Below are 26720 nucleotides of genomic sequence, written 5' to 3'. Positions count from 1 at the left end.
AAAATCCAGGGGCAAATCTAGAGAGAAAAAAAGACATAACAGTGGTGAGATTCTACAAATCACTGCCAAATCCCTTAAAAGCTCTCTCTCTCTCTCTTTGCGCTGTTCTTGTTCCTCAGTGAATCTCTGTCCATACACTACTCTACTCCACTCCCCCCTACACACAAACACACACATGTTCACTCACTTACCCTCTCTCTCTCTCCCCTAACTCTCTCCTACGATGGTTCTCTCTGCGCACTAATGGCCACAGATTGGGATTATCATACAGGCTTGTGTGAAGAAAGCACTAGGTGGAATAGACCCTCCTCCTCTTCTCATATGATGGAACTCTGTCACTTTGAGAGATTACATGAGCGGCCATTTGAGTCAGAAACAAAACGGCAAAAACCATGCACTCTCTCACACACACCTGTCAGCGCACGCTCACTGCAGTAGAATATGGGAGCAGAAAATAGGTTTGTGTGTGGCTAAATGTGAGTTGGATTAGATTTATTATTGATTGGAGTTAAAGCTGTAGGGAATGGAGACCCTGGATCAGTTTGCAGCTCATCATCTCATCTATCAGTCACTATACTGCGACTAGTAATACAACTGAGTCAGATAACCTTCTAATGGAGGGCTTGTGATAGAACAGTCTTCATACACTACAAATTCAATAATGAATTCTCCCACTTATCTGTGATGAGATGTGGGGCTGAAGATGGTCCCAACACCATGGGCACGTACTGTACTCCTGGCAATTGAAGCATGCCACTTGAAAAGGTACCAGAAGTATTTTTGATTCTACTACTACTAATCTAATGAATATTACGTATTGAAAATGTGAAATGTGAAGTTATTTAGGCTCACAACACATTAGGGTTGTCAAAAATATTGATACAATTTTATGCTAAAAGTAATATTGAAACTAGATACTCAACTGAAGTAGTATCAATACTGAAGTAGTACAATACCACATAAAAAGGAGATAATTTGACTTTTCCTGAATAGTTTTATAATGGTCTGGATCTGTATCAGAGCTAATATAAGACCACATGATAATTTGTGTTGAGAATTCTATTCTAATTCTATTCTAAATAAGTAATATTTTTTATAATCACTCCATGCAGAATCAAAAATGTCAAGCTTTTTCCTTTGTATCGAAATGGAGTCGTGACAACATTACAACACAACAACATTTCAATACAGATTTTATTCAGATTGAGTACAGGTTCACACATTAGCATAAAAGGGACAATAATCTAATTTTTCTAAGCCTACCCTAAGAACACAGACTTCTCTAGACCATCATCCTCTTGTGTATACTCTAAATGTGACTTGAAAAATTTGCTCTTATACTGTGGGCTGTTCCGAACATAGTCCAGGTAATCAGGAGTTCCAGGGCAGATGACATTGTCTGCCAGCAAAACGGAGCCAGCCTTTAAAAGTCCACATTTCTGGTATAACATAAATAAATTGGGTGTTAGTCACAGATTTAGCATTACAAGAGGTTGTGAGGATAATTACCTCAAGCAATTTAGTGTCTGGGAGGTAGCGATCTTTCCAGTGGTCCAGGAAAATCAAGTCAAAAGTTTCAACCCCAAACTCCTCCTTCAATCTGGGAATCCATTCACCTGACGCTCCTTCCACAAGTTGGACCTGAAATAACATGATGCTATCAAAACTGTTTTGTATAACTATATGTATTCATAAAGGATAAAAGTAAATGTCCAGATAAGAGCAGTTGGTTATGTACAAAAATCTATGCAAAATAAACTATTTGAAAGAAATGAATAAAAACATATTGTATTTAAACTGCGTGGTAATTGGTGTTTTACCTTATCTTGAAGCCCAGCCCAAGATATGACCTCTTGAGCAATCACAGCATAATCTGAGTTAAACTCAAGTGTAATGAGTTTGGCATTAGGAGGAAGGAGGCTGGCTATGCGCACTGTGGAGTAGGCACAGTAGGTCCCCAGCTCTAACACAGTGGTGGGCTTCACCTCAGATACCACAGAGTCTACAATACACCCTGTAACAATCAAGAGAGAGTCCATGCATAAGACAGACACACACACTGAACAAAGGTTCTTCTATACAAATACATACCAACCTTTCTCATCCCCTACGTTCATAGCCCACTCTTTATGTCTGCAGTAATCATCAATGGCCTTTACCACGCTGCAAGGGTCCCCTCTAGTGGCGTTCTTCTGTACTGCATGCAATATTCTCTGCAGAAGTGTACAAAGTATATTATGGGTGTGTCAAAATGTCAATATATATCATGATTCTGAATTTGGTGATTTGTTGATGAGTACTGATATTGGAGGCTCCTGTATGGATATAGCATGAGTATTTTTGTGACATATCACAAAACTAAGTACTATGATGTTACAAGGATGCACCAGTACAATACTGGTATTGGATTTCAACACCGAAATTGAAAATTTTGGTGAACTGGCCATCCAGTTATTGCCTATAAACTGGTCTAATAAGACGTCTTACCCAAAACATCACATAATATTAAACTTGTATTTTTACAAAACACATTTGGATAATTTTTTACCTATGCTGTTTGTGTTAAACGGAAATAAATAATATCTTCAGTCTCTGCCCTAGTATTGGTTGATATCGAGTATTGGTACATACTTAAAGCCAAAGTATCATAACTGGTATCAAAACCTGAAAAATCTGACTCACATTATTGTTTGGATTTGTTTGAATCACAGAAGGGTATAGGTACCTTTGTGTGGGTGGATGGATGGATGTCTGCTGTTTATTTCGCATGTCTTGTTTGATCATCCTGACCTATACGCACATGCTAATGTAAAATGTGTCACCTGTCTGAGCTAAGCCGGACTGACCTAAATGCAAACTGTTCTTGGGGAAGGGCTTGGACCTCAGACTGTCAGTGTTGTTACCTCAACACTCTGCTCTGTGCTCACTGCTGGCAGAAACTCTGTCTGTCAGTAGTGGGAGGGTTTGTTACCAATGCAAACGTAATATACGAACATAGACATAGTCTATTATTTTATAGGTAATTTCCACAACAGTTACAAGTGGATCTGAGGGGTTGACCCAATTTTAATCCCCCACTTTGTTTGATAATCCCGGCGTACTTCCTGGATATTTATTTTCCCTAACCTATCCGCTTAACATTTAAAATTAGTGTTTTTTGATTTCTGTTTACACTGCACAATGACTGATACATTGACTAAAACTAAGAACAAACATAAAACAAAGCAACAAAACAAACAAGTCTACATTACACTTAAATAAATGTACCATGTGTAAATGTGTTTTTATTTAATATAAGGCTTAATATATATTTCTGTCTAATATGAAAGTAAACACACTAAGGAGTCTAATCACATATTTAAAACTGTATTCAGGCTTTTGTTTTGTGTTCCATATATTTCATTGTTTGTTTATTAATAAAATGTGTTGTGTTGGTATACATCTTTAAATATATCTAAAACCAGGTGAAAGCCCACCTGTGGCCGAGTGGAGCTTGTTATCCGGTCCATTAGCATCTCCAACAAGACGTCGTGCCACATCAGCACCAAAGCTTGGCGAACTGTAGCCGGGACCACCCATCTGTACAAGATGTACAGAATGGCAGCTCCTCCAACGCAGAAATAAACACAGGTGATCAACATCCTGTAAACAGTGTAGGACCACTATGAAGAATACAGCTACAGAAACAATAACGCAGAAGAATGCATTAATAATCTCCATTAATAAACTGGTGTTTTCAACAGTACATCTGCATCATCTGAATGAAAGCTCTCTACCTGCTCCTTTGTATTGGCCTAATGAGATGGGTATTTACTATGCAGTGTACAATACTGCCTCAACTCTCCTATTCAGAGTCTGTCAGAAGCAGACGGCACATCTCATCATAATATCACAACTATAATTATTAAATGAAAAAACACTGTTTAGAAATTAGAATAGGTATGATAGAAAACCCTCTGTGCAATACATGGTGCATGATTGCAACCTGCTGCAGCTTCAACTAATGTAACTGTGAAAGACCACTGGTGTTTGAGGTAATTCCTTTTGATTTAGAGTTGAAGTTGCATGGCAACTGGCCGGGGGTTAAGAGCAGTGGCACAAAAGGCACATCTCTGGGACTTTAACCTTTACTTCAATAAAAACAGTAACAGCATGTAATCAGATGCTGATAATGCTAAATTAGCACATCCTACAAATGCCAATAATGGCATTAAAACTGTAGTGTAGACTATGTAAAGAATAATTTGACAAAACTAAAATCTAATTTCAAACCATCAGAATACAGTAATACTTAAAAAGATCACTGACATTCTCTAGTTTTTTTGCATATTAGACTTACCTATGTTTGCTGCTTTGCGTGTCCTCTTCTCACCTCTTCCTTTCGCTTCAAGTATTCTGGTGTTGTCACACGGCTGCATTTAAAAACAACTAGCTCCGCCCTCTCCAGGCTCCAACCCCCCCCCCCCCCCCCCCTCCTCTGTGAAGCACTGATGGAGCATGCAAGGAATGTTGGGGGACCCAATACAAGCCACACTCACTGATCCAGCAAGACAACACAGGGGACGGTGTGCACACACCAATTTATTAATTTCAGTGAATATGTTTGGATGTTTTCAAAGGAATAAAAAAAATAGCTTAATGCCTGGGGTGATGTATTGAGGCATCTCTTGTTTTCTTGTGTTTCTAGAAGACTGAGCCTTGTCTGAATAAATTACAGTCATACATCTTTCTTGCTTCCTTAGTGTCATACATGTGCCTCTTTTGGACTATTGTGTGAGAAACTGTGCATACAAATGTTTCTTTGGCAGGGAGTGAAGAAAATGTGTGGAAAGAGAATTAAATGTATACAGTTTTTAGGAGGTGATCCATGGGTGCTTGAGACATTGTGCAGCAGTGGCTCTCCTCTCAGGCAAAATCTCCAGCATGGTCTGCAGGAACAAGCTGAACTGGACTGCCTCCTCTCTGGGCCACTCATATTTATCCAGCAGGATCTCCAATAAACTCCATGGTTTGAGTTTTGAAATGCGCCGCAAGTTACCTAAAATAAAACATATCTGAATATTGCTTACTACCGTCTAACTTTGTTTTAATTATTGTTTAATCATGTTACCTTTGCGGTTGAAGTACAATTTGGAGTTCTTTCCTGAAAGAGCAAATTGGGAGGGCAGTGGTCCGAGCAGTTCTATTATGTGGGCAATGTGATCTATAAGGAAACAGGTGAAGGTGAATTTCACCAGTATCTTAAAGATTTTATCATTTTATTAAGCCTGAGACACAAAAACAAACCTTCCTCTCGGGAAAAGGTAGCTCCTGCTTGCGGGTCAAACAGATAGTCCCCCGTGGCCAGCTCAAAAGCCTGTATGAGTACATATAATAATCACCAAACGCAGTTTTCAACTAAATAAAGGTTGGACAATAGTGACCCTGATCCTACCACACAGGCCGTGCTCCAGATGTCCGCAGGCGTGCTGTAGTCAGCGCCGATAAGAACCTCCACTGAGCGGTACTGACATGTCTGGATACCATCAGTGAAGTGTTTGTGCTGTGGAAGACATAACAATATTATTCTTCTATACAGCTGTGCTAAAAATCATTCATTGTGTACAATAATGTTACAAGGTCTTTCTGTTAATTAAAATCTAATGCATTTGCTTTAATGTTGGACAATGGCTTAAAAATATGTATTTGCAATAGTAAAATAGATTTGCAATTTATGTTTTCAAATCACAATTCTTAAAGGGCAATGTGAAAAATATACTGCTAAACTAAATTTCAGGGATCGAAAATAAAATAAATAGCTTGTGGTGAGTAAGCTTGAGTACTCACCACCCAGCAGGCGTTGCCAAGATCAGCTTTTAGTTTTGATTTTATCAGCATTCTGTGGATTCAATAAGTCCAAGTCACTATCTGAGTCTTCAGCATCTACAGGACATTGAAAACAGAGAAATCAAAATGGTAACACTGAAACCTCAAAGATAGATAATACAAATTTAATAACATATATTAAATCAACATACTCTTCGGAGGTGGCTGTTTATAAGGTGGCTGTTGTAGTAACATAGATCTTGAGACAGTAAAATGTCTGCTCAGGTCTGGTAAAGAGCACATGGACTCTCTGTAGCTGTAAGGAGTGGAGTCATGGCCATCCTCCAGGAGCAGTGTCTGTCTCCTGAAAGAGACATCCAGGTCTGAGATCTTTGAGCGGCCGGTGCAGCTGTGACTGTGGCTAGGCACGTCAGAGAAGGGAATGTGAGCTTTGTCTTTGTGCTTCTGTCCCCGCCGACTCCTGTCTCTTCTCGTCAGTCGCTCAAATGGACTTTTGGAGACTTTGTTGGACTGCAGGGTACAACCAGAAAACATTCAATTGAAATATAGAGTTACAAGTGTCTCCTCACAACAACATCATGCCTGCTTGTGGAGTGCAGCGTAACATGCAGAGTGCAAAGAGCATAACGTGTTTCTAACTGTGCATAAAGAGGTCGTAGACACTGTTTGATAATTTGGTCAACAACTGAAAGTCCTCTTCTTCTTTTGGCCTGTCACATTTGCAGGTAAGAACAGCCACAACAGGGGGATGTCTAGGCCTGTCACAATAATTACTATATAGATTTATCGTTCAATATATGAAAGTTGGAACAACGTATTTTAGGCTTAGTATTTATTGTGGATGCTTTTTTTTTTTTTTTTTTTTTGCAAAAGTGGGGAGATTTTTGTTATTTTCATTGTAATAGAACAAGAATTGAAAGGGTTGAATAAGCTACCTTTATGGATCATTTTTGCTTCGTTCTTCTATTTATTTGTTGCAGCTTAAGGTTTTTAATCATACTGTCTATTTAAAAATGGTTTACTTATTGTCTTGCTTTATTTTGATCAGATCAGTGGCATAAAATAGTAATGTATTATCATTTATCACAATATTTGTCTGTGGCAATATATTGTGCTTCAAAATTTGTTATCGTGACAGGCCTAGGGATAGCAAATTAGAAATGAGCAAGCAAGTGAAAGCAACCTTGCGTAACGGCAACTCAGGCCATTAAAAGACTATTTTATAGTTTCTTGAAACAGGCCAGAAATCACAACCAAAACTTCAACACAAATAACATAATGCTGCTTAAATATAAATTGGACAGGATAAACTGTGGGTGGCATTAAAGAGCAGAAAGTGCTAATCAAAGCAGCATAGCAGTCATCATCTTACCCACTCCCCAAGAGAATGGAAAACCCCAGTCAGCTTCCCCCATAAGTTGGACAAACTCTTTGAAAGTCATAACAGAATTTTATATTAACAATTTATAGAAATCTACTCCAAATAAGAAATCTAAATAAAATGTAGAAATCACAAATACTGCTTGCCAACCTGTTTATCTCTGGGGTTTTTGTTCACTGGCAGAAATTAAAATCATCATCATGGAAAAATAAAAAATAAACATAGATGAAAGTTGTTGTTTTTTCTAACACAACCACAATTCCCTCAACAACCAAACAACCCATAAACAAGTATTACAGACTAAAAGGCACAACTTAAAAACACACATATATAACAATTATAACCTGTCGAGCTGGGTGACGCAGGCTGCACTGGAAGCTGCCATAGTTTAGTACTGGCCGCAAGCTTTTGTATGTACTTTTCATCCACGCTCAAAAGAATGTTTTCTGGCTTGATGTCTGTATGGATGATCTTGCATTTGCTATGGAGGTAATCCAAACCTTGTAATACCTTTAACAAAGAGGGAATGTTATTTAAAGCCATGTATTGCAATGAGGTTGTATTGAGAGTTCACAATACAACAGAAGGGGAGATACCTGTCTGACAATTCTCTTGACGCAGGGCAGTGGTAGACCAGTGTAGTTGGATTTAATAATCCATCTCAACACTTGGTCGCCCAACACTTCAAGAACCATGCACACATCTGAGAATGTGTTAAAGTATGTTTCATGAAATAGTAAAACATATTTCACAATTTATGTAAAAGATACGTTCCCCATTTCCGCCAGCAATTCTGAAGTCATCAAGGAGATGAACTATTCTTTCCCTTCTGGGGTCCTTGGGGTCACTCTCCATCACCTGGGAACAAAACAAAGTTTGAGTGTTTTAAGCTGTTGCATTGTAGTCAGATTCATTCAGTTCCCGCACTTGATACTGGTAATGTCCAATGGTTGTCTGTGACAACGAGCAAATCATGCAAAGTATCTTGCACATGGACACAACAACGCTATGAATTTAATGTAACAGAATTCTCAAACCACTAAACGTCTTTTTGTAAAACAACCAGTTTTCCACCTGAACCACTGTCTCCCCACAGATGACAATTTGTACTTTTCGTTGCGTCAGAAATTCAGCAACAGAGAATACTGAATGGCAAGAACTGAACTCCTGTTCCAAAGCAAAGACCATATAATATAATGCTATGAAAAAGTTATACAATGAAAGAGTAATTTTTACTTACACATTTAAGAAGCTTGATTTCATCTAGAGCCGTCTCTGTAAAAGTCTGTGCACTCTTTACCACCTTCAGAGCAACAAATTGCCTATTTCTGTAAACAAAACAATATTGATAATATTACATATTATATTGATAATATTACATATTACATATTCATATTACATATTATCAATATGTAGTGAATCACATTATATTCAAATAGCTCAGCTTAATCTTACACCATATCCCAACAGAGCCACACTGTTGAGAAGTGACCCCATCCTAACTTCTTCACCACTTGGTAGCGGTCAACAAAAATCTCTCCAGTTTCCACAGGATAATAACCACCTACAACCAAAAATAGGAAAAAATAATTATGCAACAAAATAACCTTTTATGACCTCACCATCATTGACTAATAATAAATAATATTCCAGGTATGTATGTATGTACCAACACCGTAGTCTTCTGGATTCTCCTGTTCCTCAATGGGGCCTGGAAGCTCTGGTGGTTGAGACTGGGACTGTGCAGACTTAAGGTGGGGAGCTGGCTTACTGTGTGAGCTGATTTTGTCAGTCTGGGTAGTTTGTGACCCTGGGGCAGAATTGGCTTGGTTGGGTGTATCTGAGAGGCTGTTTGTGATAAGAGCGGATATAGCAGCTGCATATGCTGACGACATATCCACCGCTTGCCTGTGGAATTCAAGAGACTGGAGGTGAGTCCAAGCAAACACATAATGCCTATATGTTCACATACAACAGCTTCTTTATTCTTGAATATAACATGTATACTTAAAAACAGAACATTATATTTAAAATTTTACAAAAAGTTTAACAAAGAACATCACACCAGGGACTTCCATAATTGTTATCTAGCAACCATGTCAACACTGGACCTAAACTCCTCCATTGTACACAGAAATTATGATTAGATAAATAAAAATACAAGAAAACACCTTTATTTTGTTGAAATAATGTTTAAAATATAGGGAAATTTTGTTTTTTTTACATGTATAATGTGTGGAACTTTTGGATAGAACTCTCAAATCTTTCAATCTTTTTTTTGCAAATTGCTTCTTGATTGGTGTAAAACTATCATTTATATTCACAACAGGTATTATCACACTAAATTAAGTCAAGGAGAATCATCAAACCCTGCCATATCCACTTTAACTATAACGGGTCGTAAACTGTTGCAATGACATTTCAAAATGAGCCAAAGACAGTGGATGGTTATTTTTAGCTGGATGAATGGCATGTCAACATAAATAGCTCCTGACTCTGGCCTGCTGAAACCAAACTCTTTCTACTTCTACTTACTGTGTTGTCAACATGGCCAGGCAGGGGAGAGGGGCTCATTTGGTCATTTAGAAAACTTCATTGGCTTATATTTTTGAGAGAAGTGGTTTGTGATTTTTTTATTTTTATTTTATTTTATTTTATTTAGAGACTACTTACCAAGCATTGTATTGGCATGCTCTACAACACTGCGCAAACCAGCAGACACATTTTACTCTTAACATTTTTAATTCCCCCGGTAACCCGTAACTCTTCAAGAAACTTTTTTTTCTTTCGTCAGTAAACAACTGGCAGTATGTTATGAAGCTACTTCCGGTTGATTTTACGTAAATATTATATATAACATCCATTACAGCTCCACTCTCAATGCTTCGAAAATACCCAGTAATAATAATAATATATTTCTTAAATAAAATCACTTGTAAGGCTCACCATCGTATATTAGCTTGAGCTAGCTTTCTGATTATGCGTATTTTGTTTTGATAGTTTCGAGCGGACACGTCTCTCCTTTTGGTGAAGTCCAGAATTCAAAAGACTATAGCCCATTCTTTACAACAACAAAAAAAGAGAGAGAGAAAATTCAGTGAGAAATGTGTAGTACTTACCTGTGTCGTCGTTTACAGTTGTGGCCTAGTTTGTTTTGGGGACCGGGGAGAGGGAAAACACGTACAATCACAGTAGACGTGCGTATTTTGTCCCGTGCCACACTGGATTCAGCGCGCACGGGCGCACAAGCTCTCACTGTCCAGAGGGCCCTCAGCTCTGTCCAGAAATAACGCCTGTCTGCATGGCCGGCTACTAACCTACTTTTATCTGTAGTCAATCTATAGTGGCTAAATCTTATTGCTACCATACATTTTAAAACATATATTCACTGGTGATAAGTAGAACGATTTTTGGTAAGAATAGCCCAATTGTATTTATTTGAATAAAGTGCGTATGACAGGTTTTGATGATTCTTTAAATTTTACTTAATTTGGTGTTATAGTACCTGTCATAAATATATATGAACCGAGTAGTTTGTGAAGATAAGTTGAAAAATATGTTGAAAATTACAGTAACTAGACAGTTCCATAATGATGACATTACACTAGGGAGAATTTTATCTAAAATTTAGGCACAATTCATAGCACATTTTTCTGATGCTTTAAACATGATTTCAACAAAATAAAGGCTTTTAATATATTTTTATTTGTCAAATAATATTCTCTGTGAACATTTGAGGAGTTTTGGCCTACATCATGGTCGCTAGGTAACAGCTATGATTCCCCAGTGATGTCATGATTTCCAACCAGGAAGTAAAATTTGAAACTTAAAAAAATGTCAGACAGAGAAAGAAAGTACAAAATGATTTGTAAAATCTTAAATATAATGATGTTAGCTGTGTTTTAGTCAAATGTGTCTAACCTGTCATAGGCACTTTAATTTGCTGCATAACCCACACAGCCTCAGATTGAACATGACACTTTATTTTTCACACTCTCGTACAGTATAGGACAGGCCAACCAGAGCCTATCCACAGACCTGGTATTAAGAGACTTAAAAGAGATAACAGTTCCATCACTTAATTATAAAAACTAAATCAGATCAAATATTGACATCACACTGCTGAGTAAAATGATGTACACACATTACCAGTTAAGTAACCAGATAGTTACAAAACACTGTTAATAAATATAATATAGTTTGAGCTTCAGAGCAAAATTATAGGCTAATTTCTTTTAACTTACAGAGTACATTGTATGAAAAATACATTTAGGGCCCCCATTGCACAGCAGTTTGGTCTACAATATCAGCTGGAAGAAGCTCTATAATGCAGAATACAGAAGATGTTATTACATACAAAACAGTTTCAATATACAGACTATATGATGGATAAGAAATACACCCCAAAGTGTGCACACAACAGAGAACATAAAAACAATCAGAATGCACTGGTTTGCATATTTTGCCACATTTTTGGTGTACCTTTCCCAGTGTGAGACAGACAAAGCAGTCAGTATTTATCCAGCAAAAGGTAAAGGTAATATATTAATCTGAAATGTTAATATTCATAGCACAAAATGTGATTTATTGGTATTTGCAAATCACTGCTTCCTGTTTCATGTTGTAAACTGAGGACAAACCATATTTATCAGATTTATATGGGTCCAACTATTCTGAAATGTTATTTTGTACAATAAAATAAGTCAAAATACGAATCAATTAAAATACAACAGATTAAAATGATATACTCACATCACAACATTTGCTTTTATTGACTAAACTAAACTAAATGAAAAATGAATATAAACATCTTTCCTGAAAGACAAATTCATTAAAACAACATTTAAAAAACAAATTAAAATTGAGTGTGAGACCCGCTCACACCATCATTCAATACTGCAGCAGCCCTACCTTGATTACACAATTCACTTATTAATTACATAGTGCTCACATAAGAGTCAAAGGTCAAGAAAAGGGGGGCAATTGTGAGTAAATACTTGCAATATGTTATAAATAATGTTAGTAGAGAAGTTAAAATATTATTCTAAAACTCATCCTAATCGTACTACAATCCACACTATGTACAGACGTATGCTCAGGTAGATCTTCAGGAGACAATCTTGCTTCTTTCAACATTTCACCACAAAGGTTTTTCTCAATAGCTTAAATGGATTCTCACTCTTAGGTTCATCAAACTAGGATCATGTGACCTTTAGTATTTACCACCTGCTTTGAGGACAATTTAGAAAAAAATTAAACTGTCTGGTTTTATGACAATTATTCTCTGATTTTGACTACGCATGGGGGTGAAGGGTATTACACTTTTACTGACTGGCTACACATTCAAGATGTTGGCTGACTGACTCCCAGTTTGAGTGAAACTTGAAAGTGTTTATTTTACTGGTGCCCTAGTTTGCGCTGAGCATCCAAAGACACGCATACACAAGCATGTAATGATATGGGCTCCATCAGCTGGTTGGTCTTGGATGGAGGAACATCACTGTGTTACTGTGTGAAAATTTGAAATCACACAAATACTGGAAAATCCCATCTCATTGCATTATTACTTGTCTGACATTCATGGGTTGTATGCCAAGCCACTGAGAAAAACTGTGACCCTGTCCAAACCTGTCACCCTTTTATTTATAGGGATTTAAGGCTCAAGATGTTCATAAAGTGCTTTATATGACACCATGCCCCTCTACAAAAAGCATTTGAACATGAACCATGTGTCACTGCTAGATTCTCAAAAGCCCTCAAATTTACTTTAAAGTGTCTTTCATACTTAAACAACAAAACGCTACATATATGGTCAGGAGCAGCCTGAAAATGACCATCAATACGACATCTTCCCAAATCCTCTTTAGTGACATCTTGAATATTTTGTGATTTTTGATTAAAATTTGCCGAGGCTTAATCCTAGCATTTAATATTAACAGAAAGCACTTTAAAGTTGTCAGTTTTTCTTGATACAACGTTTAGGCACTCCCATTCGCTACAGCTGCGCTCTACAGTTTATGGCCTGTTTAGGTTATTTAAGAAATAAATTAAAAACTGAATAAATGAGGACTTAACGGCTAATGATGCTGTTTTTGCTCTTACATAAAACACATTCACCAGTGTTAATATATTTCAAATTATGAAGTCATATACCATAGTACATCACAAAATTAATGAGCAATAAATTACCTCTTTTATATAACTGTTCTTTATAGGTCAGACTGTACAAAATAGTAATTTAGACTTGAATATATTCTGTAAAAAAGTATATCTGGTGATTCCCATGGTGACTAATAAGAAGATAGTTTGTTTGTGTACAGCATACTGTCATAAATAAACTTGAGCGTGCATGACAGCACTAGCATTGCACACACACACACACACACACCTCTGACTTCAGCAGAGGACTTGCCAAGGCCTTTTCACACAGTGGGGCTACAGTTTATCACTGACTACAGTCAGTTTCTGCTGAGGTTGCCATGTTTTGTTTTTCTTTTGAGGTCACACTGTATCAACATTTGGGCATGTTTTGTCTGAGGTGTTATTGCGTACAGTCCTATTAGACCAGGGTGCCTGGGTCAGCGGTGGGTTCCTTAGGAGAGGCTTCCTGTGCATTCTCCTGGTACAGAGAGAACTCCATTGATCTGCAGAAGAGAAAGGGAAAACAGATCAATAGTGTTGCATAAATGAGAGACAGAAGAGCGTAAAACCACATCTCAACAAGCTATTAATTTGTAATGATGAAATGACTGAAGTAAAACAAGGCTTGATGGCAGCATAAACTGTAGACAGTAGATGGTTTTTCTAAATATTACATTACAAGCTGTGATGTATATCATCACAGAAAAGTAAAACAAACAGTAACCCAATGATATAGAGGCTTTAATTTTCAGAATTTACAATTGATGGCTCACACAGAGTAGATGAGGGTGCAACTGACCTTCCGTGAAGTGGATGCCCATGGAAGCTGGCAGACTGAGGCATATGAGGCCTGTGGCTGTTGGTAGGGTCACCCTGGACCGACTGGGGCTGGTGCACCAGAGGGTGGGGGTGTGAGAGGCGAGACCCCTGCTTCATGACCTTTAGAGGAAGGATACCCCAGTGCGTTCCTGAGGTACCAGTCCCTCAGCCCCTCCAGTGCTAGAGCCTTGTGGAGGCTTCGTGTGGAGTCTTCCGGTGTGGGAAGAGAGAATTGTGGAGGTCTGCGAGTGAATGGCGGACCCAACAGCTCAGCTTGGTAAGGGTGCAAGTTGGGAATGGACGAAGTGGTGGCTGAAGAAGGAAGAGGTGACTCATACGCTGAGAGTAGAAGAGCATCATGTTGCTGCAAAGGAATAAATGGGCCACAAGATTTGGTTCTAGTGACTTTGACCCTGCGTAGTTCAGCTTGAGATCCTCGTAGGACCATGGGGCTGAAAGGAGGTACAGCACTGGGGAGGTGCACCTGTGAGTGGGAGAAGCCATTTGCGTGAGACTGTGGTGCAGCAGTAGATGTGTGAGGGGATGATGTGTCCTGCCAGATCCTGCCTGTAGACTGATACAGCTGCTGCATCTTCTGCTGTTTGCCCCAGATATAATCCATCAGCTGCTCGCTGTACCCTCCAGTCCCTCGACCACCCATGGACAGACGCATTTTTGCCTGCTCCACAGAGTTGTCCACACGTCTTTCTGGACTTTCTAAATTAATCCGCCGCAGCTTTCCATCAGTAAGTGTCTCAGAGCTCTTGTAGGGCCCTCCTCTGGGGGGCATCCCATTACGAGGAGGGGGATCATCAGGCAGACTAGACCTGTCCAGCAGGGCCTCTGAACTGTTACTGCGCCTGGCACGGGAGCTGTAAGGGCACCCTCTGCGCTCCGATGAGGAGCCCTCTTGAGACAGGGGGATCATGTATGGTACATCCAGGCTGCCAGACCACTGCTTAGTGCCATTACTTCCTGATCCATCCGACCTGTCATTTAGGAAAACACAATACCAAAGATTAATAATTGATTGATTTTAGAAAATTTATTTTGCTGTATAAAAACTGTGATTTTAAAACATATAGGCTTTTTAGGCTTACAGAATGGCAAAACATTTGTTAACATGACACAAATCACCCCACTGTGTCTGGCTCTTATGTGTATTTAAGAAATTATCTTATTTGAATCCATAGTTATCTCTGTGGGTGGCAGTAGAAGCTGTGCTGTAGCACACAGAAGCAGCATCACATATTACCTGACGTGAACACTGATGGGGGCCGTACGAGCCAACAGAGGAGTCGCTGGAACACTTCTGCCCTCAGCATTTGATGCACTTTGTGGTAAAGAGTGAGAGGGGCTGTGGGAACATAAACAAAATACTATAAAGCATAGCACAAGCAAACACAATATGACAATGTTATAGTCAGTACTATGGATGCACCAATACTGGTATCAAATACCAATTCAGAAAAAAATGCAGTACTGGCTATTTTTTCAGGTTGAGATGAGGTATTGACAGTTACTTTATCAAAGTCAATACAGACTGGTTTCCATAGTTATACATTGTAAGTTTTGTGGCGGTAAGCATCCTGCCTCAGTCAAATTGAGTGGCTGAGGGGAATGGCGCGTTAAAAGAGCTTTCCATGGGTTGCACTTGATTACATTGTATTAAATGATATGATCTCTCACTCCACTAAGGACAAATCCAGGCTTTCATTAGGCACACACAAAAGAAGACATTACCTGACAGAGCTTGTGGCTGAGTTGCGTCGTGTCCTCATCTCATAGTAAATCTCGACTGGTGAGAGCTTCCTGCTGATTCTGTGGTCAGGACTCCCCACAGTGAGACCAGGCTGTGACAAAGAGCGCTGGTCTGCTGCCACGCTGGGAGAAGACTCTTCAGGAAAGAAAAATCATGTTTAAACATGCCAGTTTCATGTGCTATTTTCAGCTTGAGATGTCTGGTCTTATTATTTGGCTAATGAATGTAAAGTGAAAGATTTAAATGCTAGTCACTACGATTCAGTTGAACTTAAGTGCATGTGCTAAGTTAGACTTAAACTTCAGAGAACTTTGTAAATTAATTATATAGAAAGAAGTATTCCTTTTTAGAACTTGCTGCTACTTTCTTACAATGTCAAAAAAGTACATTGAAATAATAATAATAATTTTAAATAATATTTACAACAGGCACTATCCCACCAAACAAACAACAAAGTAATATACAGAAAAACTTGAAAACAATCAAAAGCACTTTAAGGGTGCACTCACACTAGGACTTCAGAGCCGTGCCCAAGTACAGATTGCCCCTAAAGCATGGTACATTTGTCCAGTGTGGGCGCAATCGTACCATACCCAGGTACGGCACTGTTGGCATTTTGGCTCGCTTGGCGGAGGTGGGCCAAAGCACTACACGGTTGCTCATGTATGTGCACACACCCGACTTTAGTATACAAGCCCTGTCAGGTGCACTGATGTTACTCATACAAGGAAAACAGTGAATAAACTCTGCTCCAAAACATACAGAAAATACGCGCTTACCTTCAGTGAGGACTGTGGTAGACAAAAGTTTTGCCATCTTATCTCCGGTTGTCCTCACTGCTCCATGCTATTTTTCTATCCATAAACTCATGAAGGAGCATGTATCGCAGCAGGACTCCTATCTGTCTCACTATTTAATATATATTTCATGCCGCTGGACTTCTTTCTCCGCTAAAAGCTTTAACTCTGCTGTGTGACATGCAAATAAACAGCACCATGTGATGACGTTGTTGAGCCGTGACTCGGTACGGTTGTGCAGGTGTGAGAACACCCTACGCAATCATGCTTGAGCAAGGCACAGTTTTAAAGTCCTAGTGTGAGTCCACCCTTAGATGTCTAAAAACATCATTAGCATAGAGATTACCATTTTCATGGGATGTGGTGTCTGACGTAGAGCTCATACTCTCTGACATGACTGCATCTTCTACAAGAAAAAAACATAGGTTAGATTTGTTCTTGTAAACCAAATGAGACTGTCATTCTAGTCTATACAGAAAGTCCATCAGATATTGCCCCACATACTTCAATTTTCCTCTGATCCAAATTCACCTATTCCATCTGGACCAATATTATTTGGAAACTTTGGATGAATAATTTTCTTCTATTTAGTTATTTAAGCTGATGTGTGTTAATGACTAAACTCGTGTTATTACATTCAAAACAGTATCACCTATGTTTTTGATCAACATAATTTACTGGGACAAGCAAACAATGTCTACCTGTGTGACAGCCTCTGTGTACTGTCCTCTTGTTTTGCACATTTCTGTCTAACTCTGAGTTGCGGTAGAGTGCCCCAGTGAAGATAGTTTTCATCTGCTTCCTCTGGGCAGTCTCATCCTGTTGCCATGAGACAGTGGTTGTTGTTAGACTTCAGCAGACACAGCACCACACCAAAGCAGTAAACTCAATTGATATTCAAAGAGTTGACTCACCTCTATCTTGGTGTTGGGTGCCAAGTGAGCTCTGCGCTGCACCAGTGGGGGTTTTTCTCCTGATTCCAAGGGGAAAACCCGAGGCAGCTTCCCCGTCAACTCCTGCAGAGGACAGCAATTAACCTCTACTTTCTAAAATGTATCTTGCCAACGCTTTATTAGCACTATACCAATAACTAATATATGGTAGAGCACAAATTTTCACTGTTCACTGTCTTAAAAATCTTGCTGTCTATCTATAACTATTGTTGAAAGAAATCTTGATTTGTGGAATGTTATAAATTCAATTATGGCACTTTATCATTCTCCTACTCCTAGATTGAACGCTTAAACCTCTTTTGTCTTTCTCTGATCATACTTCCTGCATGCAAATCCAAACCCTGTTAATCTACACTGCATCATTTAACCCCCCTTTGTCATATTGAAATCAGACCCAGTTCTATCCATCCCCTGGGGTCATTTTGTCAAAACCTGTATGGCTTTCTTGTACTTTTCTTTTTGTTATTGTAGATACTTTAAACAGAATAAAGTTAAAGTCTTTATTCATACCTGTGGTTAAATTTGGGTTGCAGTTATTAAGTGGCATTAAAAGGCAACATACATCATCATACACCAGCTCAAACCTTCACAAACACATCAGCTCTTGTCACTTTTCTCTCTTTTCTGCCACTCACTCTTTCAACACGTCAAACTACAAATTTAGCAAGGGAAATGTGCTAATTAAACCTCATGTAGCTGTGACTTCAGGGGTGCTGAAAATGTCTGACGCAATCAGGCAAAGCCTCTATATATACATGTATAGTACAAAGGCCCCACAATGAATATGGGCTGCTGTAAAAACAGGTGTATACTCACTGCCTCCTGCAGACAGACTTGCTTGAGTTCACCCACTCTGTTGTTGAGGAGGGCCTCCAGAGCTTTTTTCTTTTGCTGCAGAGCTGTGAGCCTCTCCGCCTGAAGCTTGCCATCCTGGCAGCCTTGAACATCTGCAGACAAACACAACAGCGCTGTGAACTGGGAATTGTAGGACAGCAATAAGAGATAAAAAACAAGAGCATGAACAGATCTAAAATTATGATCAAACCCGCCAGTTTTTTGTTTTGCTTCTCTGTGCCTGCTCTGATAAGAAGTTCTGACAGCAGGGGTGACAGCTTGTTATGAAGGTGGCTTCACAGCTGTTTAAGAAAGTACTTTCTCTTTGTTTGACAGAAATAATTGAACTATTTTGGGCTTGTCTAGACATGTGAAGATGTTACATAAAGCACACCCTCACCTGGTGACCCCAGACCCATGGATGTTATTAGTTGTCCTTTCACCTCCATGTGACGAAATCCTGGGACAGCTCTGTCTCTCCCCAGCACCTCTTTACCTGCTCAAAACAAGCATATACACTTGCTACAGCTCAAAAGAAGTGTGGAACATGCATGTTTTTAGTTTATTCTGGCACCAACCTTGCAGTATCAGCCATGTTGTTGGAGGGAGTGCATTTGCAGCCAGTCAGCAGCAAAAAGTCATTGGGGTTACACTCAGATGAAGTAAAGAAGCATCAGGAGTCTCCTCGCCTCAGCTTCTGTTTTAGGGTGGAATCTACAAATGAGACAAAATAACATAACAAGAAAAATGAATACAAATACACAAAAAAATGCAAGCACTTCTGTAATTAAAATGTTAAATAAACTCAAGTAATAACACATGATCTTTGTGATTGTTAAAGCAGTTTGTAAATGTAGAAATAAAAAACATGGATCAGTCTGTGTTACCAAAGGCATGGCAAGTTCCATTTTAAGACAGTTTAAAAATGTTAAACTTCATTTGATGCATAATAGATTGACGATCTAAAAAGGGGTAGATTACACAATTTTCTTAGCAAAATAATATTTTTGATTTTATAAAGATTCATGCACATTTTAGATTTTGTATTGCTTTTAAGAGAGAAATAAATTCATCTGTTTCTTCTGAAAGTTCACACCCTCCTGTGAATGGTTAAGGTAAATCCACCTGTCACTCACTCAGAGCCTTAAAGAGTAGGATAGAGAAGAGATGTATTGGTTGGCCAATATTTGCAATTTTTAGCATTTCAGATATTGGCCTTAAATCCCCAGCAGAGGCCAATATTTTGTTTTGGCTGATCTGCTGCAAAATGTGAGTAAGTTGCTGTGAGTGAGTTTGTGTGGATATCCCCAAAATAACAGATCATCACAGAGATTACATCATGATTTGATGGTCCAGCCCTAGCTCCAAATTCAGCTAAAACTTGCTAATATGGTAGAAATTTGGATGTTACATTTTACATTTGCCTTTGTCAAGATTTAAATAACAATAAAATCTTTGCTTTTCCAAGATCTACAACAAAACTTATGTTGTACCTTTGTGTTCACAGTTTTTGACATGGGAATACTATGTGCAGTTTGCATTTATTTGTTTTAGATGTCTGCTGTTTGAGTTGACATATTTACTGCCTGATCAGTTTTACTGTACTCAAACGCTTATAGGTGTTACCTCTCTGAGCTAGATGAAGGACAAATGGCCAGACAATGACCTGCATACAAACTGCGCTCAGGGAGAGGTTGGAACAAAGATGGTAAACAAATACGGTTAAAGGGACAGTTTGCAGCCTCTTACAGTTCTTTTCAGTATACACTCAAGCCATACCTCATGTGAAAGCTCAGAGTCTCCAGAATCCACTTACTGAGCTGCAGAGGCTGCACTAGCACAGATTAATGATAGGTGAAGCACTGGACTTTATGTAATGAGGATTCAGATCAGAGAAATACAGATCATATGGATTTCAGCATTGACAATGGCAACCCTCTGCTTTCTGACTGGATAATCATCTTGAGAACAAGAATAATGACACTCATCTTGGTCATCACGTCCAATCGTATTTGTAATTAAGATACATCAGTATTACAATTAGTATCAGTAAAATCAATATGCATATTGCCTATTTGAATGACAAATTACAAAATTAAAAAATATTGAGAGAACAGCAACAAAAAGAGTTTCAGTAATTTTAAATGTAAACCTTTGTGCCTCATTAGATCTAAGTGTAGCTGAAAATCATTAGAGCATGGTATCCAACCGTAACAAACTGAGCAATGTTATTTTTCTCAGATAATGAATCCAAAAAAATTTTCTAATACCCAACAGAGACAGCTCAAAATAGAAAGCCTCTGGCAAAAGGCCCTACTCTGAATGGTGAACACAAATGGCTGGCATCACTGTTGGTTCATGCCAATTAACTAATGACACAACAAATCTGTTCGCACACAAGAAGAGGGAGACGTTTCAGGGTTTAAGTCTAGTATTAAAACTCAAATACAGTATGTTGGAGAGGTCAAAGTGTATGTGAGCATCAATTACTCCAAAAATCAGAATAATCATACAGCAAGCAAAGTGGATGAAATAACAGTTGATATGTGCATGTCTTTGGATGGTGGGAAGATTCTCCTGGAAGGCACCCAAAGTAACATACGGACAACATGCAGACTAAGAACCACTGTAGACTGTAACATTATTGTGAAAACCACAGAATGCTGGCTCTCATATTGTTGGATTGTTATTGTTGTCATATAAAAGCTGGGATAACTGATTTTAAAACCATGATTGAGGAAGAGGGTGAATCCTATCTAAAAAGATTCTAACTTTCAAAAACCTGTGGTATATTATGGGCACATGCACCACTTCTAATTACTTTGCATTAGATGTGGACAGTGTGTAGCAGTGGTCTGATTTTGTCTGAAAGTACTGCTTTGCACTGCATGTTATGTGGGGAAGAGGGACTTAATGTACATACTTATGAACTTACAAGAGAAAAGTTGGCTAATGCCACTTTAAATGTTCACCTGGCTCTGCTTATATTAGGAGATCCATGTCTGGTGGTAAGGCTAACGTAATGGCCATAGCTCTGTTTATTATCAAGAACTCTAGGCGTACTTGTGATCAAGAAATTCTTTAATGGTATTCACTTCATTACAAGGCCTGTGTAATGCAAAGTTTTATAAATCATTACTTTCTTTAAAGGGAAAAGATAACATCTCCAAGCAGGTAGCTTTCTCTGTGAGAAAGGTTACATATTGTACCTTTAAAGGTACCTTTATGCAAAATTGACTCTTGTGTGCTTTTAGCCATGTTAGAATGTTGTTACCTCAAAAGTTAACAGCTACCTTTTAGGCTTTCACCTTTTATTTAGTAGAGTCTGGAAACATCACGGTTGAAAGAGGTATGTTTCTGATGAGGAAACAACGTAATTAGATCAAAAAATGGCATAATATGGGTCCTTTAATAATTAAAGGAATGTTTCTAATGTTCATCCAAAGTTTGACTGTCTTTTTCTCTGACTTTGTCTTTGAAATCCCAGTGTACTTGTCCTCTCCTCTTCACATGCAGCCTACTTACAGACTCACAAGGTCGGCTCTGACAAAAGCTCATCACTTGAATCTTTATACCTCTGCATGATCGAAACTTTGGTAAATTTAATGGGCCTATCTTAGGCTATTTTCTGATCTATGTTATAATGTTGTTTCTTCATCATAAACATACCTGGAGTTATGTTTTGTTTTATTCACACATGTCCAACACACAAACCCTGCATATTTAGGCATTAGAGTGTTTTTGCTGAAATGCAAACACCCTGTTCCACCTTGTGATGTCATATGGTAATACAGGAAGTGCTAGACTTTCATTAGAATTATTTGGATCATTTCAGCCCAGGAATTTTCAAACTCTAACTACTAACCAAAATGTAAAAGACAGCTGTTAACTTGAAAACTACCGCTTGATGACATTACAGGGTGGAATAGAGCATTTCTGAATAGAGGTTTGGAGAGAGAGAGAGAGAGAGAAACAGTAACAGTAACAGCATTATAACATGATTTAAACTCAACAAGAGTAAATTTTGCATAATATAGGACCTTTAATGCATGGACCAGGACTGGGGAAAGTACAGTTATGTGGCTGGTTGCTCTCAGTTGCAAACAAAGCTGGGCCCATAAACTCTAAAAAGAAAGTGGACATTTGGCATTCATGTTTGTGGACGGTCGCTGGGCAGCTGGGGCCAAAAGGCTGTGGTGCCGCTTAAGAATGCCATTGTCTATATGGTAAGGGTCTCCTGTCTTTTCACACAGCAATAGTCTTCTTCTGGTGTAAAATTAATAGCAGTTACAGTAGGAGATCACTACAATAATAGGCCAGGCATTTTATTTTTCATTACATATACATTTCTTCTACTCTTCTGAATAAAAATTTATCTTCACTCTCCCTATTTGTTTTTGAGCCTCTGATGCCAATAAAGCCAAGACAAATGATGAGACAAGCTGTAACATGCCTAGTGCCAATGCCAGCTTTGAATTAGTGTTTGCTGTTCCTTTGCTGTTTCTATATCTCCTGAAGTGGTGAATCTCATTTTCGACCACTGTAGTAAAGATAACAATGGTAATACATCCAACCTAGCACTCAAAGACACTTGCATCTAACAAATATAATAATACTAAGATAGGCCTCAGCTATGAGACAAATACTTAATTCAAAGGTATATGGATTGATTGACAATTTGTTAGTTCAATACAAAAATTGCAATATAATAAAAATGTTATACATAGTAAAGAATGGTTGTGTTGTGATTAAAATATTGAATTATTTTGTGCCACTGACCTGGACACATGCTGTGTGTAATTATCATGTCATTATCAATGTGGAGTCCTGGCGTTGCTTAAATATTAGCTCAGCCCTCTGCCATTAGCACCTATATCTCTTAAAGCAAAACAATTGTGCACTTAATATTCACCCCAGAAGGCTGGTCCTTTCTTATACCACATGTGTCCATGCTGGCTCCTTAGAGATGCATATTTGATCATAGCATTTGTTGTACTGCTATATTCCTAAAGGCAACAGTTTTCTCTTCAGCATTCTGCTGCCTGATAAACATGGTGCCTTCAAGCTTTTAAAAAGATTCACGCTCTCAGCTGTCAGCTTTTATAGGGCCCGAGAGCCCTGGGAACGGGTAGAGCCGTCAGCATTTACAGAACAGATGTATTCATGACTGGAGCGACACTTGGTCCTATTTAAGCCCTTTCTGCTTTGTGCTATATGTTCATAGAAGATCATAAGAGCATTTGCATCATCCTGCAACAGTAAATACATCTGAGGCAGCTGTCAACTAAAGCTGTCGTCATGCTCCATGAGGACAGGTGTAACTTTTGTCCACAATTGTTGACACAGCTGCCACTGTCTGGGGTTAGAGCGACAGTGTTTAAAGTGTCGTCCAGAACTTTATAAGGCCAACATTTCAAAATAATTATTTTGCTGTCTTTTTGTACTTTTTCAGTATTCTGTGATTTGGAACTAGTAGATATTATTAGAAATATGCAAATGTCTAAATCAGATAATAACAAAATGTATATTGTCTTGGCAATGATAGACCAAGAGTTGTGGTCACATGGTTACAGATCACATTAAATGAAATAGAACTGACATTCCATAATTGTCAGTCTAGTTTGTGTACTGAGTTGGCTAATATTTTGAGTGTGCCCCCTACCCCAAAGGGAGAATATGTAGCCTAGGCTGCTGAGACAGGGTCTTTGTGTAAAAAGGAGATAAGACCATTTAGTGCTGAGGATTTACTCAGGGACTATCTCCACTTGAATAACCCCTACCAAAGATCTGTGAAGGGCTTACAGAAGGTCAGCTGATCTCTTCTCCTCTCATGCACTAATATCATCTCTCCTTGTGCCCCCATATCCATGAAATGCTGATTTATAACAGGCTTATCAACAGCTAATGGTTCTCACTGACCACTACACCTACCAAACTACCCCTTTGGCCTTGAAGCTCACCTTTGCTTATTTCACACAAAAAACAAGGGTATAAAACAAAGCAGCCATTACGATCCACCTGGCCTGTGCAGAAGCAAGGAGGGGCCAGTAATAAAGATAGGAATGTGGCAGGAACTTTGAAGGGGATTATTTCTATAGGTTTTTCTTTGCTCTGTAACACCTGCGGGGATATCACAATGTGTTTTCATGTTTCACTATGGTACTAATCTTCTTTGGACCAGATTCAGAATTGCTTATTATGTGAAAGACCTTGGGATATTCAGAGATATTCAAAAATCCTGTTATTTATAACAGACAATGTGGGAAAATATAAAAATCTGGAAGTACTTCAAGCTAGTGTTGTCAAGATACAAAAATGTCAAACTTCAGCTCCAAGGAACAGACTCGATACTTTACTTGAAACTAACACTTTTTTTTTAGACAACAGTACATTAAATCATAGTACTTTCTTTTATAATACCATGGGACCTTATATCTGTGTAATCCCTCAGTCATTCAGGTAGGTTCCATAGTGGTCCATGGTTCTATACTACTTTATATGGTCTCATACTTGTCCTGATACAGCTCATCATTCAGGAAATGTTCATTTTGGAATTGACATCTGTTCAAATTAGTATCTACATTTGATACTAGTTTAGTATTTGATTTTAATTATTTTGACTTCAAGCACTAAATGAACATGATTATGATAGTATCAATAACCTTATTAATGAAGAGGTTGTAAGCAGGCCTAAGTATATTTTGCTTTCACACTTGAATTTTGGCTACTATAAATAAATTATTCTGAGGAATATTGTGGATTTATGACTTGGGGTACAGTAAAGAATATAACATGGAACCTACTAAGATAATATAAATATCTAAATAAACATTAAAAATAAATCAATAACAGCAGACAATTGTGGAATGTGGAGCAAGGAACAGGAGTTTTACTGTACCTGAGATGTTAGAGGTTAGATAGAAAACAAATGGGTGAGTAGGCTAGTGTCAAACTTGCAATTAGAGATAAAGTGTGAATAGGGCATGACAGCAAACAGCAACTCTTGTTCTGAATCTAAGTGGCATATTCTCCTAGATGGAAAATTGCTGAGTCAATAACTTTCCAAATCCATGGTGTGACTTTAGACGCCTGTGGTAAAATCACAGAAGAAAAAATGTGAACAATCAGCAATGTTTCAGATCAAAGATGAAAAGCTCTTGAGAAAACAGTGAGGTATTTCCCACATACATCAAAGGTGGGTTAGCATCAACACCCTGAAGACTCGCTGACCCACTGTAACGCGCATGAGGGGAGTTTTGCAGGTCCATTATACTGATGGGAATTTAGACTCGGAAGGGCCAATGTCAGATTAAAATTGGAAGGCCAGGACGACATCAAGATCATTTTCCCTCAACAATTTAACAGGAACAACTATTTTCTACCCCAACTAAAGACAACTTCAGTCTTAGGGCATTTACATTGCAATGGTATATTTGGTTATTTACAGTTGGCCGTTGTTGACAGTCAACACGGGCTGCCATTATCTGCGGGTATCTATTATGTCAATGTGCGTTCGTTTTACCCAATGGAGTTCCCTGCAGCATGTGTCCCTCATACATCTGCATAGCCTGTGCAAACAGCCCCGTATAAACTGGATTCATTAGAGAAAAGGAAAGGGACTCCATCACAGGTGTGTCTGTGACTAGACACGATGAGAAAATTAGTATGCGGGTACACGTTTACAACGCACATGCCACTGGTCCACATGGGTTATACTGATGCTAGCGTTTATAACACAAATTTGTCACATACTGAACCTCGACGTGGCTCGTCTATACGAAGCAGGAAAGAAATACGCTTACCAAACAGCATGACCAAGGGTTTCCAAGGTCTTCATGGTCCTCTGTGACAAAGCCAAGGCTCAGGCTGTGAGAAAACAGTTCCTGCAGAAAACGACGCCGCGGTAGACCGGTAAACCACGCTAATTGTAAAACCCAGAAGAAACCACTGATTTACAAACGTAGGCTTTGTATCCCAATCATAATTCAGCACGGCAGCAGCAGCAGTCTCTGGACCGCGGAGGAGCTCTGCGCATCTCAGCAGCTTTCACTGAAGAAGTCTCCCTCCTGCACCGGATGAGACTCCGTTTACTCGACCAGCTGCCTTCACACTGTCACAACAACGCCCCTCCCAGATGTGAACCCTATCCAAACGCATCAAGCTATAGCAATTGGTTCAATTTAGAGTCACAGGTCTCCAAGCTGTCA

General features: G+C 38.7%; 3 protein-coding genes across 3 annotated transcripts; all 3 read right to left on the bottom strand.

Annotated features, from left to right (window-relative positions):
* Window positions 1–1259: 1259 nt before the first annotated feature.
* Window positions 1260–11282, bottom strand: comtb (catechol-O-methyltransferase b). Its single transcript, XM_055160529.1, has 6 exons — window positions 11246–11282; window positions 3477–3607; window positions 2096–2213; window positions 1821–2014; window positions 1510–1641; window positions 1260–1439 (listed from the first exon to the last, which is right to left on the bottom strand). Exons 1-6 carry the CDS (start codon window positions 11280–11282, stop codon window positions 1260–1262), a joined length of 792 nt encoding a protein of 263 aa, XP_055016504.1.
* LOC110170178 (SRSF protein kinase 2-like) lies at window positions 4576–10433 on the bottom strand. Its single transcript, XM_055160528.1, is given in 16 exon segments — window positions 4576–5038; window positions 5111–5203; window positions 5287–5356; window positions 5435–5542; window positions 5827–5854; window positions 5856–5922; window positions 6018–6336; window positions 7199–7255; window positions 7358–7383; window positions 7552–7717; window positions 7804–7910; window positions 7978–8065; window positions 8448–8535; window positions 8663–8771; window positions 8877–9115; window positions 10327–10433. Coding segments are annotated over 15 exon segments (1737 nt in total). The 5' UTR covers window positions 9103–9115; window positions 10327–10433; the 3' UTR covers window positions 4576–4853.
* A 2217-nt stretch (window positions 11283–13499) lies between the features above and the next one.
* On the bottom strand, window positions 13500–26455 carry ccdc120b (coiled-coil domain containing 120b). Its single transcript, XM_020935925.2, is given in 12 exon segments — window positions 13500–13851; window positions 14148–14276; window positions 14278–15156; window positions 15423–15524; window positions 15911–16064; window positions 17073–17132; window positions 17428–17545; window positions 17641–17742; window positions 18496–18626; window positions 18914–19009; window positions 19092–19227; window positions 26316–26455. Coding segments are annotated over 10 exon segments (1809 nt in total). The 5' UTR covers window positions 18963–19009; window positions 19092–19227; window positions 26316–26455; the 3' UTR covers window positions 13500–13766.
* Window positions 26456–26720: the final 265 nt, after the last annotated feature.

The sequence above is a fragment of the Boleophthalmus pectinirostris genome, unplaced genomic scaffold (genome assembly GCF_026225935.1).
Source record: "Boleophthalmus pectinirostris isolate CB_2022bp ecotype Guang Dong unplaced genomic scaffold, ASM2622593v1 HiC_scaffold_3, whole genome shotgun sequence".
Taxonomy (NCBI): Eukaryota; Metazoa; Chordata; class Actinopteri; order Gobiiformes; family Gobiidae; genus Boleophthalmus; species Boleophthalmus pectinirostris.
Note: the sequence above shows the minus strand (reverse complement) of the source record. Positions and strands in the feature narration are given on the sequence as shown.